The sequence below is a fragment of the Sarcophilus harrisii genome, chromosome 3, assembly GCF_902635505.1.
Source record: "Sarcophilus harrisii chromosome 3, mSarHar1.11, whole genome shotgun sequence".
NCBI classification, from domain to species: Eukaryota; Metazoa; Chordata; class Mammalia; order Dasyuromorphia; family Dasyuridae; genus Sarcophilus; species Sarcophilus harrisii.
In genome coordinates, this window is record NC_045428.1 from 478,424,000 (window position 1) to 478,440,558 (window position 16,559).

The 16,559-nt window shown below is 34.2% G+C and overlaps 1 protein-coding gene across 2 annotated transcripts in view; it reads right to left on the reverse strand.

The window, feature by feature from the left end:
• PDGFD (platelet derived growth factor D) overlaps positions 1-16,559 on the reverse strand; it is a 296,873-nt gene that overhangs the window by 33,359 nt on the left and 246,955 nt on the right. For both annotated transcript variants that reach the window (XM_003764293.4, XM_003764292.4), the window contains exons 4-5: positions 14,389-14,451; positions 10,838-11,036 (exon numbers count right to left, since the gene is read on the reverse strand). In XM_003764293.4, the coding sequence (XP_003764341.1) occupies positions 10,838-11,036; positions 14,389-14,451 (262 nt within the window). The remainder of the gene's footprint in view (positions 1-10,837; positions 11,037-14,388; positions 14,452-16,559) is intronic.

Here is a 16,559-nt window from a genome sequence, read left to right on the forward strand (position 1 = left end):
AAAACATAAATTCTCTGAGAGCAGTTGAAACTGTGCTCAGTTCTGAGAATCCAAAGACCTTATAATCTTATAGGAGAGACAGCATGCAAACAAATATATAAAAAGTGATCTGTAAATAGGCTAAAGAGGAAATAGTTAACAGAGAAAAGGCATTAGAATTAAAGATGTTGGAAAAGAGCTCCAATAAAATACAGAATTTTAGTTGGGACTTAAAGGAAGTCAATGAGATTTATAGGGAGAGTGGAAGAGGGAGAATGCTCCAGGAGGATGAGAGGAGGGAGAATGTTCCAGGTATAAGGGACAGCCAAAGAAAACCAGTTTTATAGATGGCTATTTAAATTGTCTAGGTGAGAAGTTATGAGGGCTTCAACAAGGGTTATAATTTTACTAGAAGAGAGAAAGAGATGAAAATGAGATTATGTTATGCAGATAGAAACAAAAAGATTTGGCCATGATACGTGGTATACTCTCAAGTCTTTGTTATATTACAAATGGTTCTCTTCAGTTCAGCTTTTCTTCTTTGTCTCCTCCACTCTTTTCCTGTCTATGTCGTATCATGGGCTGTGCTGGGTTATGGAAAGAACACTGATACAATTTCAGAAATCAGTGGCCTCTGCTACTTATTAGTTATGGAATCTTTAGTAAATCATAGGCTCTCTAAGCCTCAGTTTCTTCATCTGGAAATTAAGATATTATTTGTGCTACCTATTACTACTTCATACATTTGTATGGATGGAATGAAATAAAATAATGTGTTCAATATAATATATTTGGGACCTGTGGTGCTTCATAAATGTCCATTTTCACTGTTAATAACCCTATTCTTGATTTCTTTTTTTTATCCTTACTGAATATAAATGTGAAACTCTTTGATGGACATATATACCCCTTTTCTTAGGACAGAAAAATCAAGGTTCCTACCGCCAGTTTTAGTCTGCAGGTGGTTCTGTGTCACTGGAATGATAAACAATTAAATCAAAACCTATTTATAAAAGTTTGCAAACTATGGGGGTTTGCCAGAATTAAATCAAATGGTGAATATCTGCCTTTAGGCAATTCTAAACAAGAGATTATAAGACAGAATGAAAGCCAACTGAAAGAGAGTTTATGTTTATATGGTCACAAACAACCAGGATGTCATCCTGACTTCTCTGGCAAGATCATCCTAGTAACTGAATGTGCAGTTTTAGAGAAGACTTTTATTTGAAATTCTCCATTTGGATATGTACCAAGGCTGAACCACTAGTTACTTATGTGCCAGTATCTATCCCCAGAATCCATGCTAGGTGAATCATGAGAATACATTACTTTTATGATCTGAAGGGGACCAGTAACATTTGAAAGATGCTTAAAAGCTCCTATGTTTTTCTTTTGTTGTTGTTGTTGTTGCATATCTTCACTCATTAATTGAAAGAAAAGAAAGACTAGATTAACATTTGGTTGTTGTTCAGTCATTTTCAGTCATGTCCTATTCTTTATGATGCTATTTGAGGTTTCTCTAAAAAGATACATTGGAGTGGTTTGCATTTCCTTCTAGCTCATTTCATAGGTGAAACAGGCAAAAAGGCTTACATGTCAAGAATCAAAAGGTAGTAAGTGTCAGAAGTTAACATATCTGTCATTATTATGACTAGAAATGCTTTCAATTCTTTATCTGAAAATTATCTATTCATATCCTTTGACCATTTATCAGTTGGAGAATGGCTTGAATTCTTGTGAATTTGAATCAATTCTCTATATATTTTAGAAATCACTTTATCAAAACCCTTGTTTTATATATTGCTTCCCTTCTAATCTTGTCTGCATTAGTTTTGTTTGTACAAGAATATAAAATTATCTATTTGTTATTCAATAATAATCTCCAGTTCTTCTTTGGTAATAAATTCCTTCCTTCTCCACAGATCTGAAAGGTAAACTCCCCTATGTTATTCTAATTTTCTTATAATATCACTCTTTATGTCTAAATCATGAACCCATTTCAACATTATTTTGGAATAGGGTGTTAGGTGTGGATCAATGCCTAGTTTCTGCCATACTAGTTTCCAATTTTCCCAGGAATTTTTGTCAATTGAGTTTTTATTCCAAAAGCTGGGGTTTGGGGGTTTGTCAGACACTAGATTACTATAGTCATTGACTATTTTGTCCTGCGAACTTAACCTATTCCACTGATTAACTACTCTATTTCTTAGCCAGTACCAAATGATTTTGATGACCACTGCTTTGTAATATAGTTTTAGGACTGGCACAGCTAGGCCACCTTCATTGGCTTATTTTTCATTAATTCTGTTGAAATTTTTGATCTTTTTCTTCTTCCAGATGAACTTTCTTATTATTTTTTCTAGATCTGTAAAATAATTTCTTGAGAGTTTGATTGGCATAAAACTAAATAAGTAGATTATTTTAGGTAGTATTGTCATTTTTATTATATTCGTTTGGCCTACCCATAAGCACTTGATATTTTTCCAATTGATGAGATCTGACTTTATTTGTGTGGAAAGTGCTTTGTAGTTGTGCTCACACAGTTCCTGACTTTGTCTTGGCAGAAAGACTCCTAAATATTTTATATTATCTCAACAGTTATTTTAAATGAAATTTCTCTTTGTATCTTTTACTGCTGGATTTGTTGGCAATTTATAAAAATGCTGGTGATTTATGTGGATTTATTTTGTATTCTGCAACTTTTCTAAAGTTGTGAATTGTTTCTAGTTTTTTTTTTTTCAGTTGATTCTTTAGGGTTCTTTAAGTATACCATCATACCATCTGCAAAGAGTGATAATTTGGTTTCCTTATTACCTACTCTAATTCCTTTAATCTCTTTTTTTTACTCTTTTTGCCAAAGCTAACATTTCTAAAATAATATTGGATAGTAATGGTGACACTGAGCAACCTTGTTTCACCTTTGATCTTATTGGAAGGGTTCTAGTTTGTTGCCATTACATCAGATGCTTGCTGAAGGTTTTAAATAGATGCTAGTGATTGTTTTAAGGAAAAGTCCATTTATTCCTAGTGTTTTTAATAGTAATGGGGGATAAGCATTTTGTCAAATGCTTTTTTGGCATCTATTGAAATAATCATATGATTTTGTTAGTTTGGTTATTGATATAGTCAATTATGCTAATACTTTTCCTAATATTGAACAAGCCTTGCATTCCTGGTATAAATCCTACTTGGTCATAATATGTTATCCTGGGGGTGACTTTCTGTAATGCCTTTACTAATATTTTATTTAAGATTTTTATGCTAATATTCATTAAGGAAATTGTTCTATAATTTTCTTTCTCTGTTTTCATCCTACTTGATTTAGGTATTAGTACCATATCTGTGTCATAAAAGGAATTTGGTAGAAGTCCTTCTTTCCCTATTTTTTAAAATACTTTGCATAATATTGGAGTTAATTGTTCTTTAAATGTTTGGTAGACCATCTGACCTTGGAGATTTTTTCTTAGGGAGTTGATTAATAGCTTGTTCTATTTCTTTTTCTAAAATGGGACTATTTAAACAATATATTTCCTCTTCTGTTAATCTGGACAATCTATATTTTTGTAGGTAGTCCTTCATTTCACTTCGATTATCAAATGCATTGAGATAAAGCTGGGCAAAATAGCTCCTATTTATTACTCTAATTTCCTCTTCATTGGTGGAAAGTTCTCCTTTTTCATTTTTGAAACTGACCATTTGATTTTCTTCTTTCCTTTTTCTAATCAAATTAACTATAGGTTTAGCTATTTTGTTGTTTTTTTCATGAAACCAATTCTTAGTTTTATTATTAATTCAATAGTTTTCTTACTTTCAATTTTATTAACCTCCCCTCTTATTTTCATAAGTTCAAATTTGGTTATTTAATTGGGGTTTTTTAATTTGTTCTTTTTTTAGCTTTTTTAGTTGTAAGCCCAATTCATTGATTTTTTTTCCCTCTATTTTATGCAAGTAAGCATCTAGAGATATAAAATTTCTTCTAATAATCACTTTAGCACATCCCACAAATTTTGGCATGTTGTCTTATTATTGTCATTCACTTAGATGAAATTATTGATTATGTTTATGATTTGTTGTTTCACCCATTCATTCTTTAGGATTAGATTATTTAGTTTCCAATTAATTTCTGGTCTATTTTACCTTGGCCTTTTATTGCATGTAATTTTTATTGCATCATGATCTGAAAAAATGCATATACTATTTCTGCCTTTCTGCATTTGATTTTTAGGTTTTTATGCCCTAATACAGGGTCAATTTTTATATAGGTTCCATGAACCACCAAGAAAAAACTATACTCCTTTCTGTCTCCATTCAATTTTTTCTAAAGATCTATCATGCCTAAATTTTCTAAAATTCTATTTACCTCCTTAACTTCATTCTTATTTATTTTGTGGTTTGATTTATCTAGTTCTGATAGAGGAAGGGTGAGATCCCAACTAGTATAGTTTTATTGTATTTCTTCTTGCAGCTCTTAACTTCTCCTTCAGGAATTTGGATGCTCCACTATGGGAGAGCATATATGTTTAGTATTGATATCGCTTTATTATCAATGGTACCCTTTAGCAAGATATAGTTTCCTTCCTTATCTCTTTAATTAGATCTATCTTTGCTTTTGCTTAATCTGAAATCAGGATCATCACTCCTACTTTTTTTTTTTTTTTTTTACTTCACTTGAAGCACAAAAGATTCTGCTTCAGCCTTTTACCTTTACTCTGTATGTATCACTCTGCTTTAAATGTGTTTCTTATAAACAACATATTGTAGGATTCTGGCTTTTAATCTAGTCTGCTATCTGCTTCCAATTTTATGGGGGAGTTCATCCTATTCACATTTACAGCTAAAATGACTAATCTTGTATTTCATGCCATCTTATTTACCCAAGTTATGTTTTTCTATTTTCTTTCCCTCTTTCCCTCCTCTCCAGTATTTTGCTTTTGATCATCATCTCCCTCAAACAGCACTACCTCTTTACAGCCTCTCCCCCTTTCTTATATCTTTCCTCTACTATTTCTGTTTTACCTTCTATTAGCCTCCCTCTTTCCTTTCCCCTTTCCCTTCCCACTTCCCTATAAAATGAGACAAGTTTTTCTATGAAACCAAACATGTTTCACATTCTCTCTTTGAGCAAAATCTGATGAGAGTAAGATTCACACAATGCTCGTCCCCTTCTCTTTTTCCCCTCACTTATAATAGGTCTTCTTTGCCTTATCATGAGATATAATTTCCCTCATTTTATCTCCATTTTTTCCTTTTTTCAGTACAATCCCCTTTCCACCTCTAGTTTCTTTTTTTTCATATTATCACAATAAAATCAAATTCTACCTGCATTAAGTATACCCTTATTAACATAGATACATTCTCAAGAGTTCTTTCCTTTTTATCTTTTTTATGTTTCTCTTTTAATTCTGTATGTGGAGATCAATTTTTGTTCAGCTCTGGTGTTTTCATCAGAAATAAGTTAAATTCACCTGTATCACTGAATGTACATCTTCTTCCTGAAAGATATTGCTCAATTCAGCTAGATAGTTTATTCTTGATTGCAATCCAAGTTCCTTTGTCTTTTGGAGTATCAGATTCCAGGCCCTTTGATCCTTTAATGTGGAGGCTAGTTGGTCCTGGGAATGCTGATGGTGGCTCCTTGATATTTGAATTGTTTCTTTCTGGCTGCTTGCAATATTTTTACCTTGATTTGATAATTGCTATATTTAGCTATGATATTCCTTGGAATTTGGGGGATTTCTTTCAGGAAGTGACCAGTGAATTCTTTCAATGGTTATTTTGTCTTCTGGTTCTACGACATCAGGGAGGTTTTCTTTGATGATTTCCTGAAAGATGATGTCTAGGCTCTTTTTTTCATCATGATTTTCAGGAAGTCCAAATAATCCTTAGATTGTCTCTCCTAGATCTATTTTCTAGGTCAAATAGTTTTCCAATGAAGTATTTTACATTTTCTTCTATTTTTTCATTTTTTGTTTTCTTTGACTGATTCTTGAAGTCTCACTGAGTCATTCACTTCCATTTGTTTAATTCTAATTTTTAGTGAATTGTTTTCTTCAGTTAGCTTTATCTTCTTTTTAATTTGGCCAATTGAATTTTTAAATGAGTTGTTTTGTTCATTGCATTTTTTTCCATTTCACAAATTATGTTTTTCAATGATTTGGTTTCTTTTTCATATCTTTTGCAAGGAGTTATATGCTTTTTTCCATTTCATCAAATCTATTTTGTAAGGAATATTTGCCTTTTCCATTTTGTCAAATCTATTTTGTAGGGAGTTATATCCTTTTCCCATTTCATCATATCTATTTTTTAAGGAGTTTTCTTCAGATAATTTCTGTTTTTCCTTTTCCATACTCTCTTGCAAAGATCTTATTTCTTTTCCCCATTTTTCTTCTTTCTTTTAAGATCCTTTTTGAATTCTTCCAAGAGAGCCTTGTGAAATGGGGACCAACTCATATCACCCTTTGGGGCCTCATCTGGAGCTGATTTGCCTTTAGGAACATCAGGATTTAATGGTCTGTTCTTTTCTCTCTCCATAAAAGCTGTCTTTGGTCAGAGTTCTTTTTGCTTTTTTGCTCATTTTTTAAAGGATTGAGGTCTGCTTTTAAAGCAAAGGGATCATAGCTATTTTAGTTTGATCTGGGGATGTTGTTTTGATTGACTTCTAGTGTTGGGTAGGCATGGCCATGTCCCATGTTCTAGGGTTCAGGGACTCATAATTTAACTTTCGTATTTGCTTTGGGTGATTTACAGCAAATCTCTGGCTTGTAACAAGAACAGAGTAGCCAAAGATCCTCACAACAGATTTCCTTGTGGTGTGTAAATGCCATAACACCCTGGGTCTCCACCCCAGTTCCTTTCTCTGGGCTCAGCAGCCTCTCTCTGCCTACCCGATTAAACAGACCTTTTCTCAAGTTCTTCCAAAGTATCTTCTTCTGGAAATTTGTTGTATTCCAAAAATTTGTGGATTCTGGCACTCCAAAACCAGTTCAGAGGCTCAATCTGCTGTTGGTTTGAGGAAAGCTTGGAGAAGCTCAGATGGAGATACATTTACTCTCACTATCTTGGATCTGCCTCTGAACACCCTCTTCTTGATGATTTCTTCTCCTGATTCTTCTAACTGAAGTGTTCCTTTTAAGTCTCCTTTCCTACATTCTCATTCAGGTCACACTCTGTAACCCCAGGTGTCCTGTCTCACAAGGTTTTGTCCAGGGCTCTCCTCTCTTCTCCTTATATATTATTTCACTTTTTAATCTCATTAGCTCCTATGAATTTAATTATTATCTCTATGGTAATGATTCTTAAATTTACCAGCCCCAAACTTTCTGCTGAACTTCAACCTCTTAACTTCAATTTCCTTTTAGACATCATGACCTGCATCCATTAAATATCTTAATAAAAGTCATAAACATCATTTTCCCCTTTAACTCCTCCTCCCCACCTACCTTTCTTATTACCATTAAGGGCAATATCATCCTCTCAGTTTCTCAGGCTTACAATTTAGATGTCATCCTCAGGTTCTGATTATCTCTCATCATCCATATCAATCTATTACCAAAGTCTGTCAATTTCACCTTTGCAACATTTCTTAAATATGTCCCCTTTTCTTCTTTGGCACTTCCACACTCTAGTTCAGGCCCCCATCATATCATGTCTGTACTATTTCAACAGCCTACTGTTTGGTCTACCTTCCTCAAGTTCCTCCTTACTCCAATCCATTTTCTATTTATCTGCCAAACCTATTTTCCTAAAGCTTAAGTAATAATAATAATAAATAATAATAAAGCACATATCATCTCAATAATCTCTAGTAGCTTCCTATCACTTCTAGGATCAAATACAAAATCTTCTATTTGGTGTTCAGTAGCCTTCATAACCTAGCCTTCTCTTACTTTTTTAATCTTACAATCACATCATGTACCTTTTTGTTTGCTTCTCTCCCCCATTAGATTGTGAGCTCCTTTGAAAGTAAGAATTGCCTTTTGCTTCTTTTTATATCCAGCATAGTGCCTGAGGCATAATTGGCACTTAATAAATGTTTATTGACTGGCCATCTGAGCTTCTTTGTGAGTATTCCCTGATGATGATTCAATTTGATTTTACTCTCTCAGATCACAGCTTTGGATATCTGCATTATTTTCTGACATGAGCCCCTCCACAGCTTTGGGCTGCTGGGTGTCTTCATACTACCAATAGCTGTGACCTCCTTTTTCCCTCTCAGTCTCTAAATACAAGTAGTAAACTCAGGAAGGAATTGAAGTGAATAATTATATTTAGGCCCCCAAATGTCCAGAATTATCAATGTGTTACCTGAGGATAATTTTATGTTCTTACGAAGGCTGGAGAGGAAGTATGACACAGTTGGCAGAGGGCTAGCTTTGGAATCAGGAATACCTGATTCTTTTTCAAGTTCTACCTCAGACACTTGTTAACTACATGACCTTAGGCAAGTTATTTAATCTCAGTCCCCCTAAACGACTTTCTAAATTGTCAAAGTGAAGTATAGAGTATACAAAATTTCCCCACTCTAATAAAATCACAAGGTTGGATCAAAAAAAGAAAAAAAAAATCCTGCATATAACAGGAATCAATTTTCTTTTACCTAAACACTCTCATTGTGTGACTATGACTCTTTTCAAAAAACTTGAGTGGCTCCCTACTGGGATCAAAAATAAATTCCTTTCTCAGTTTGAAATTTAATCTCCTCTCTGCCCGACCTCTTCCAACCTTTCAAGTCTCTTTACACTTGATACTCTTCTGCACACTGTAATTTATCCACTTTGTTCTACCAGCTATCCCACACATGAGAAGCTCTAAGTCCCACTTTCATCCCTTTGCACTCACATTGCTCCATTTCTAGGAGGAATTTCCTCCTCAGTTTCATTCCTTGAAATCCTGGACTCAGTCATAGAGCCTATCTTCATCGCGAATTATTTCCTGTTTCCCTCAGCTGTTGAGGCACTAGCTCTTCAAACCTCTTTATATTCCTTTTCTATCTTCTTTACATAGATATAGGTGAACATAGTGTCTTCTCCATTAGAATGCAAGGTCCTTAAAGGCAAAAGCTCTTTTATGACATTTTCAGCACTTGGACTTGTACCTTAAATGTGATAATTTACTAATTATTTGATAACTGCTTGTTGATTTTTGTTATATAAGCTCCATAAGGACTTCTTTTGCAAACTTCATATCTCTTCTGGTACTTAACATAGACTTCTGTATATACTAGTGCTTAATATGTTTTTGAATTATTGAATTGCTATACATGTCAGCTAGTCTCAATTACATTCCTTTTACAGAAAACTTTGGATAAACAACCTTCTTGATACCAGAAAATTAAAAAAAATATATAAAACAAAAAAACATAACCTTAGAATCCTTTATTTATTCCATGGGCCTCATGCAGTGTTTTCCCATGAATATGAGAAAGGCAGCATAATGATAGAAGAATATTGAGTTTGGAGTCAAAGGATCTAACTTCAAACCTTAATCCTGTTGCTAACTATTGGTGTGGCTCAGAAAGTTCTAATCTATAAAATGAAGGAGTTGGATCAGATATTCCCTAAGGTCCTCTTTGGGTCTGAATTCAATTTTCTGAGCTTTCAACTGACCTCAGTTTTCTCATCTATAAAATGAGAAAGCTGTACTCATGCTCATACCTATTATCTTTATAATTAAACTATCAGAGATATAGTCTCACATATAATTGTCTGAATTTTAAAAACTGGATATTTTACGCTGGGGAAATATAGAAAAGGTTTTGTGTTATGGGGGATAACATGGATAAAAATCAGATGTGGAAGAGAATCTATTCTTAGATCTATCATGAAAGCAGACAACATGGTGGGGTGCAGTTGTAATGCAAAAAATTTACATATTTATTTTTAAAATATATATCCATCAACACTAATATACTCATATTATTACTGGCTAACTCTTCATCTCTTTTCCCAAAGTCTAGAATCTAGTTATATTCCTGTCTAAAGGAAGGCATATAAGGTTGTATAATGTAACTGGGTATAGAAAAGGGAAGTGACTCATTGAATAACAGAATGTTATTGGAGACAATAAATGCGTGTGCTTGTCATTACTATATAACTTGATAATCTTGAGCATGTTTGGCCTCTCTTTATTTCTCTTTCCTCATTTGCTTCTCCTGGACATGCTATATCCTGATTCCATGCCTTTGCATTGGCCATTCCTCATGTTTGGAGTATTCTTCCTTCTCATCTTCACCTTTTGGAATTTCTGACTTCCTTTAAGACAGCTCAAGCACCAGTTCTACATGAAACCTTCCCCGATTCCCCAACTCTCTCCAAATTACCTTATATTCATTTTGTATACATTTCTCTATATTTATATATGTGAACATGTTACCCACCCATTTTATAATGTTAACTCTTTGAGGGCAAGTATTGTTTCATTTTTTATTTTTTCCTTAGCACTTAGCTCAGTGCCAGGCTCATAGTAGATCCTTACCAAATATCTGTTAGTTTACTTACTGTTCTGTTAAAAAAAAAAAAAAAAAGGAATAACAACACTTTGCCTGCTAGAAAGGAGGAGATTAGAATAAATAATTTCTTGCTATTCTTTATAGTTTGTGGATTTATGATCAATCTAGAATTGATTTTGGTCTTTTCTGGAAATATTAACTTGTCCTTACACAAGCAAAATTGTTCAGACTAAAGACAGAAACTCCATTTTAAATTGTGAAAGTCTGATCAGTCAACCAGGCAGATATTCATCAGCTATTTGAGGTAATGTAAGTATATTAATGAACCTTACAGTCTATAGTCATTAAAATAGTCAATTGTTTATTAAACAAATAATCCTGCTAAAGAAATCCCAAATAATTATTTCTTACCTTTGGATTTCCTGTCATAGTAAGACCTGCCTCGATATTGAGGGGTATCCATATATAGATTTTCAAGATCTTCCTGCCAGGTTTCTGGATTAAAGTGCTTGAGCAGGTCTTCCACAGTGTCAAATCCAGCTACTGTCTGATCGAGAGCATCTGCTGTGAGCGTGGGATCGGTCACTGATGGAGAGTGATAGGATACCCCCTAAGAGTGACATACAACTCAGTGTACTCAGGAAAAAAAAATGCCACACCTATGAAACACAACAGTCATTTAGTAAGGGTAATTTTTTGGAAATAGTTGTTCAAAATGGGAAGGATGCACACAGAATTCCACTGATACCTGGCCATGCTGCACTAAAAGGCAAGTGCCATTTTCCCACTCCAATATCAAATAAAGCCACATGATATGCATGCAATTATTAGTCTTTTGCAAATCTGAAGTTAAAAGAAAGTCTTTCAAAAAATAAAAAGCATCTTATCCTTTCAACTTGTAGTCAATTACAGGAATTCAGTCATCCGGATGGAGATAACCAAGTTACTTAGCAGCATGTTTTTTTCATAAGGCTAATTTGGTAGTTAACTATAACTCATTCAAAATTCTTATGCATCTTTGTTTCTCTATGAACTCACAGGGTACACCAGTACCACCAGTATCACCAGATAAACCAACTTGCCCTACTCTGCTCATCTTTAGTCCCCTATATATCACCACTGAACCTTCTCAGGGAGGAGAGAAGAGCAACTCTTTTGGTGGGTCTTCAATTACTGAAAGTGTTATTTGAGCCAGTGCATAAATACCTTATAAAAGCTTATTGTTCAGTGAAGTTTATTTTTCTTCCCACAAGGCTAATTATTGGTGGTTTCAGCTCTTTTTGTAAGGGTGAAAAAAATCACATGGGAAACTAATTAGAGGAACAGTGTTGTGGTTTGCTAATGATCATGACCATCATTAAAACATATTCAGGAAGATATGGAATGACTCCAAAGGACAAGATAATGTTGGCCACCTGAAACAGAGGAGAATTTCTAGTACCAAATATATTCCTGTTAAGTTTCCAAAAGCTTCCTTCACTAACCCTTGTCCAATCCAGAGGCAAATGAACCATGGCTCCAATGGCTATGTAAAAATTTATGACCCATTACAGAGAAATGGAAAGCATGGATCCTCAACTGAGTTTCAAATGTGCTCAAAGGAACTGCCAAGCCAATACAGTCTCCCCAAGGACAAATAGCTCCTATCATTAAAGATAAAGAACATTATTAATTAAAATTAAATGAAAACTTGCCTCCCTCAAACACAATTTCAGTAACCTGGGAGAAAGATCATATCCTACAAAGGGAGAGGCAGGAATGCTCATGTACACATTTATATTTTAATTAATATTTACATTTTTATATTTTCTAAATTTCTTCAAGTGAGATGTGCATTTCCATTGGGACCTTTAGAAAACTGGATTGGGAAGAGAGGCATATCACTATCATCAAATATTTGGTGGGCTATTATGTAAAGGAAGGACTAGCCTTATTTCATTGAGCACTAATGGACAGAACCAGGTGCAAAGGGTAGACTTAAACACAGGTAAATTTAACTCAATGTCAGGGAAAAAATTTCTGAACTTCCAGAGCTGTCCAAAAGTGGTATGAAATGTCTGGAAAGGTGATATATAGCTGCTCCTTAGAAGTTTTCAAGCAGAGACTAGGATAACCTTGGAAGGTTTTGATGGGACTAGACAGTACCTGAAGTTACTTCCACCTTTCCATCATTCTGTCATCCAAGAAAGCCGAGGATGAAGAGATATTTGCTGACTTGTGTTAGCTAATTCTTTAGTCCAGTCTTTAACAAGACTCAGGTAATAGTGATTTTGAGTACTTTGATCTATATTTGAATGTATCATCATCATGTTATCATCACTCGGTTCCTCAGGAAGTATAATTGGCTAGTTTAAATAGGGGACTACATAACTTCTGCCTTATGTTCTTATATCTGATTTTGAATGCAGTGGTAAGATTTACAGGACTTAGGATGATTCTAGTATATCAGATTTAGTTTCTTGTCTATGTAATTGTCAACCTGTTCCATCCTTTTGGAGCCTTGCCAGAACCTGTAGTTTGGGATCAGTTTATGATAGTCTATATTCTCAGATCTATTTCAAACTCTGGGCCAAGATGGACTTTTTAAGTGGAAGAAAAGTAATGTGGTTTCCTGGGCTCATAGGTTTGGAATTAAACATCAAATCAACTTTGCCATTGGTCATATTCTGACTTTGTCATCCAGTTTTAATAACTGGGCTCTTATTTTGTTCCAAGTAATCTTTACTGGACAATTTTATGATGCCATCTTTATAGCCTACCAGGTCACTCAGCTAATAATATCATTAGATCTCTAATGCAAATTGTATACTTATCTGGATCTCATTATCTTGCCTACTGTTAAACTGTTTTTGGGGTACATATTCAGTTTTGGTGGAGAGATTAAGGAATTCACTTCAGGGGCTGACCCATTCTCTTGTCAATTGAGCTCCAGTTCTAGCAGTCTGCTACTGTGTTCTTATTGTGATTTCTTGCTGAATTTATCCTACCTACCTTAAATTCCTGCCTAACTCTAGTAATCTTTCTATATTCATGATATGAAAAATTTCAGAGTAGCAAAATACAGTTTCTCAAATTCATTATCAAAGATTAAACTCAAGTGCTGATTCTATATGACTGGCCTAGGAGTTGACCCAAGTAAATGTAAGAATAGCCTACATCTTTCTAAAACTCCTTTGGCTGAAAGTGGGTTGGGGAAGATCCTTGAAAGAGTATGTGCCACCAAGTCATCTTCCATCAATTTGATACATGTCCAGCATCATGACTTGCCTATTATAGTCACTGGTTTTTGATTTTCTATTTTTTTTTTAATGAACTACTTCCAAGTATTACAAATAAGCTGTTTGGAGGCAGAAATCTCTACTTTTAGCACTGAACAAAAAAGGAGAAAAAATAAGATATTACTAAATTTGAAAAATAAGAAAGATAACATAATACATATTACAACAGGGCAGCATATTATAATATGACACTGTAGGGTAAATTGTGTTCCATTTCTCTGTCAAATGAAAAAAAAAGGTTAATTTCAATTAAGTTATGCTACTATAATTATTTAGATTTATTTAAGTGTAAGAAAAAAAACATTATAGTTACATAAAGGTTAAAAGTTTTGCTTGGTTTTCTCTGGGACTTATTGCAAAATTTCCCATTGGAGCATGGACCATATAACTTTGTAGTTTGATATGTTTGGAGAGTTTTTTTGTTGGCAGGTTCTACTTTGAAACTGACAACTACTTTGCCATTGACAATCACAAAGCTGCTAACATTTCTCAAAAACATGTCTAAATAAAGAAAAAAAAAGACCTGGATCATAATCTAATGTAACTGGAATGACATGGGAGAATACATTTCCAACTGGTTTTTAGTTAAACCAGGATTACTTCTTGCAGCTAAAATTGTACTAGAATTGACCTTGGATATCCCATCAGTTTTCTTACCCTGAAGCCCAGTAATGAAATACTTACTGAAAGGGAGCTTGTGACTGACTCCCAATTGGTCTCCGAGGCTGCTGGAGGTTGGAAATTATCCTAAGAGGCAAAGAAACACCCACATAAGTAAGTCAAGGCTGTACTTAATTCACTTTATCATGTTTCAATACAATTCAATCTTTGGAAACTTCTTTCAATTAAGTAATATAAGAGTAGAGGTTTTTCATTCTTGCATAATAGATCATCAGTTGCCTTTCAAAGATTTTCTCTAAGTCCCTTACAAGGTCAAGATTGGCTGGCAGGCAGCCAAAGGAACAGTTAGTGCATCACGTAGAACTGAAGATTGCTGCTTATGGACAGTGTGACCTCTTCATACCTCTTTGTTAATATCTTAAACAAGGAATTTCTGGACCCAACTGTATAAAGAGATGCCAGCTGGAGACCAAATTGAACAAAGAATAAATCCAATAATCACTATGGAGAGCAGCACTGGAACCATTATGGCATTGACCAAAAAAAAAAAAAAAAAAAAAAAAAGGAGTGGACAGTAGTTGGGGGACCTGTGTTCTGTTTCTAGCTCTGCTATTAACTAATTATAAAACCTTAGTCAAGTCATATAATGACTTTTAATTTAATTAAATGGCATTTAAGTCAACAAGCATTTATTTTGTGCCTACTATATGCCAGGCATGGTGATAAGAACTATGAGTACAAAAATAAAAACAAAATTATCCCTGTCCTTAAAGAGCTTACATTGCCCTAAATCTCTCTGGGACTCAGTTTTTGAACTATATATTCCCTGAAATCCCTTCCAGTATAAAGTCTTTGATTTTAAGAACTTGTTTCGAGGATTGGAGAGCAAAGGGTAGAAAGAGAGGATATTTTATGTTATTTTGTCCAGGACTTAACTTGAAAATGTTTGTGATCACAAAATGACATCTGACCAAAAAATATCTCTTATGAAGCATATTTCTCTCAAGATATAAAGGCTTTTATGGGAAGGTACTACAACTCTTAACTACTTTTTCGGTATCTATGGATAAGTGAAAGTGACCACTTACACATGTCAAAGGTGGTTATTGACTATTTCCACAAAATCAACAACATGGTATCTCCCTGCTGCCTGATCAGGAAAGTAGAGGAATTCAGGATTCCCATGAGAAGATAAGCAATTCTATTGGTTTATTTACATAAATGACTAGCAGCATAGCCCTATGGGAAAAAAAATTAAAGGAATATACCATATGGTCTCTACTCTTAAGGAAAATATAATAGGTAAAGAGAAAACACACAAGAACATTAAATCAGTCAATCAATTAGCATTTATTAACGTCCTACTCTGTGCCAGGTGTGTTAAGTGCTGGGGACACAAGGAAAAGCAAACTAAGTCCTGCTCTAAAATAAAGGTTTTTAAAATATGGGTTTTAAGGGTTGTGTAACTGAATGTGGGGATACAATGAAAATAGTCTGTTAATATTACTATTCTAATGAAGACATCAAGTTAGTGTTCTTACAAACTCCACTTCCCCATTTTCTCCATCATTTTAAGTCTCCTTTGAAAATGACATGAATCCTATATGATCTCTTCCCATTTACTATTTAGTAAATAGTAGTTTAATCATATGAAGACTGAAAAAGTAGTCTCAATCATCTGAGATTGAAGAAAATGAATTTTAGTGGTATTATTACTTTCTCTTTGTCTTTGATGCTTTATTGTAGCATGGAGAAGACCCTGCATTTTGGAAATAGAACATTAATCTGGCCAGGTCCTCCCATACTGGAAAGATTTTGAGCACTGGCTTTAGTAACAGATATCAAGCACCTGCCTACAGGAAATCCTATGACCAGAGGATTTACCACTAAGTAATGAATTTTCCTGGCTGCCTTGGTGGAATACCTTCTGTCTCTGAAGACAAAAATCACAGCTCCTAGATGTATGGGAGACATCAGGCTGTATATATGTTAGCTTTGGAGTAAAGAAGAAAAGAGTCAGAATTCTGATTCAGACACTTATAGTATGATCCAAGGCAAGTCATTTAATTGAACTTAATCTCAGTCTTTTCATCCATAAAATGAGGCTTAAAATTATACCTACCTTAGAGGCTTATTGTGAATATCAAATGAAATTATATATGTAAACTGCTTTATAAAATTTAAAATGCTGTATGTTAACTATCATGATCATGAGCATAATCATGATCATCATC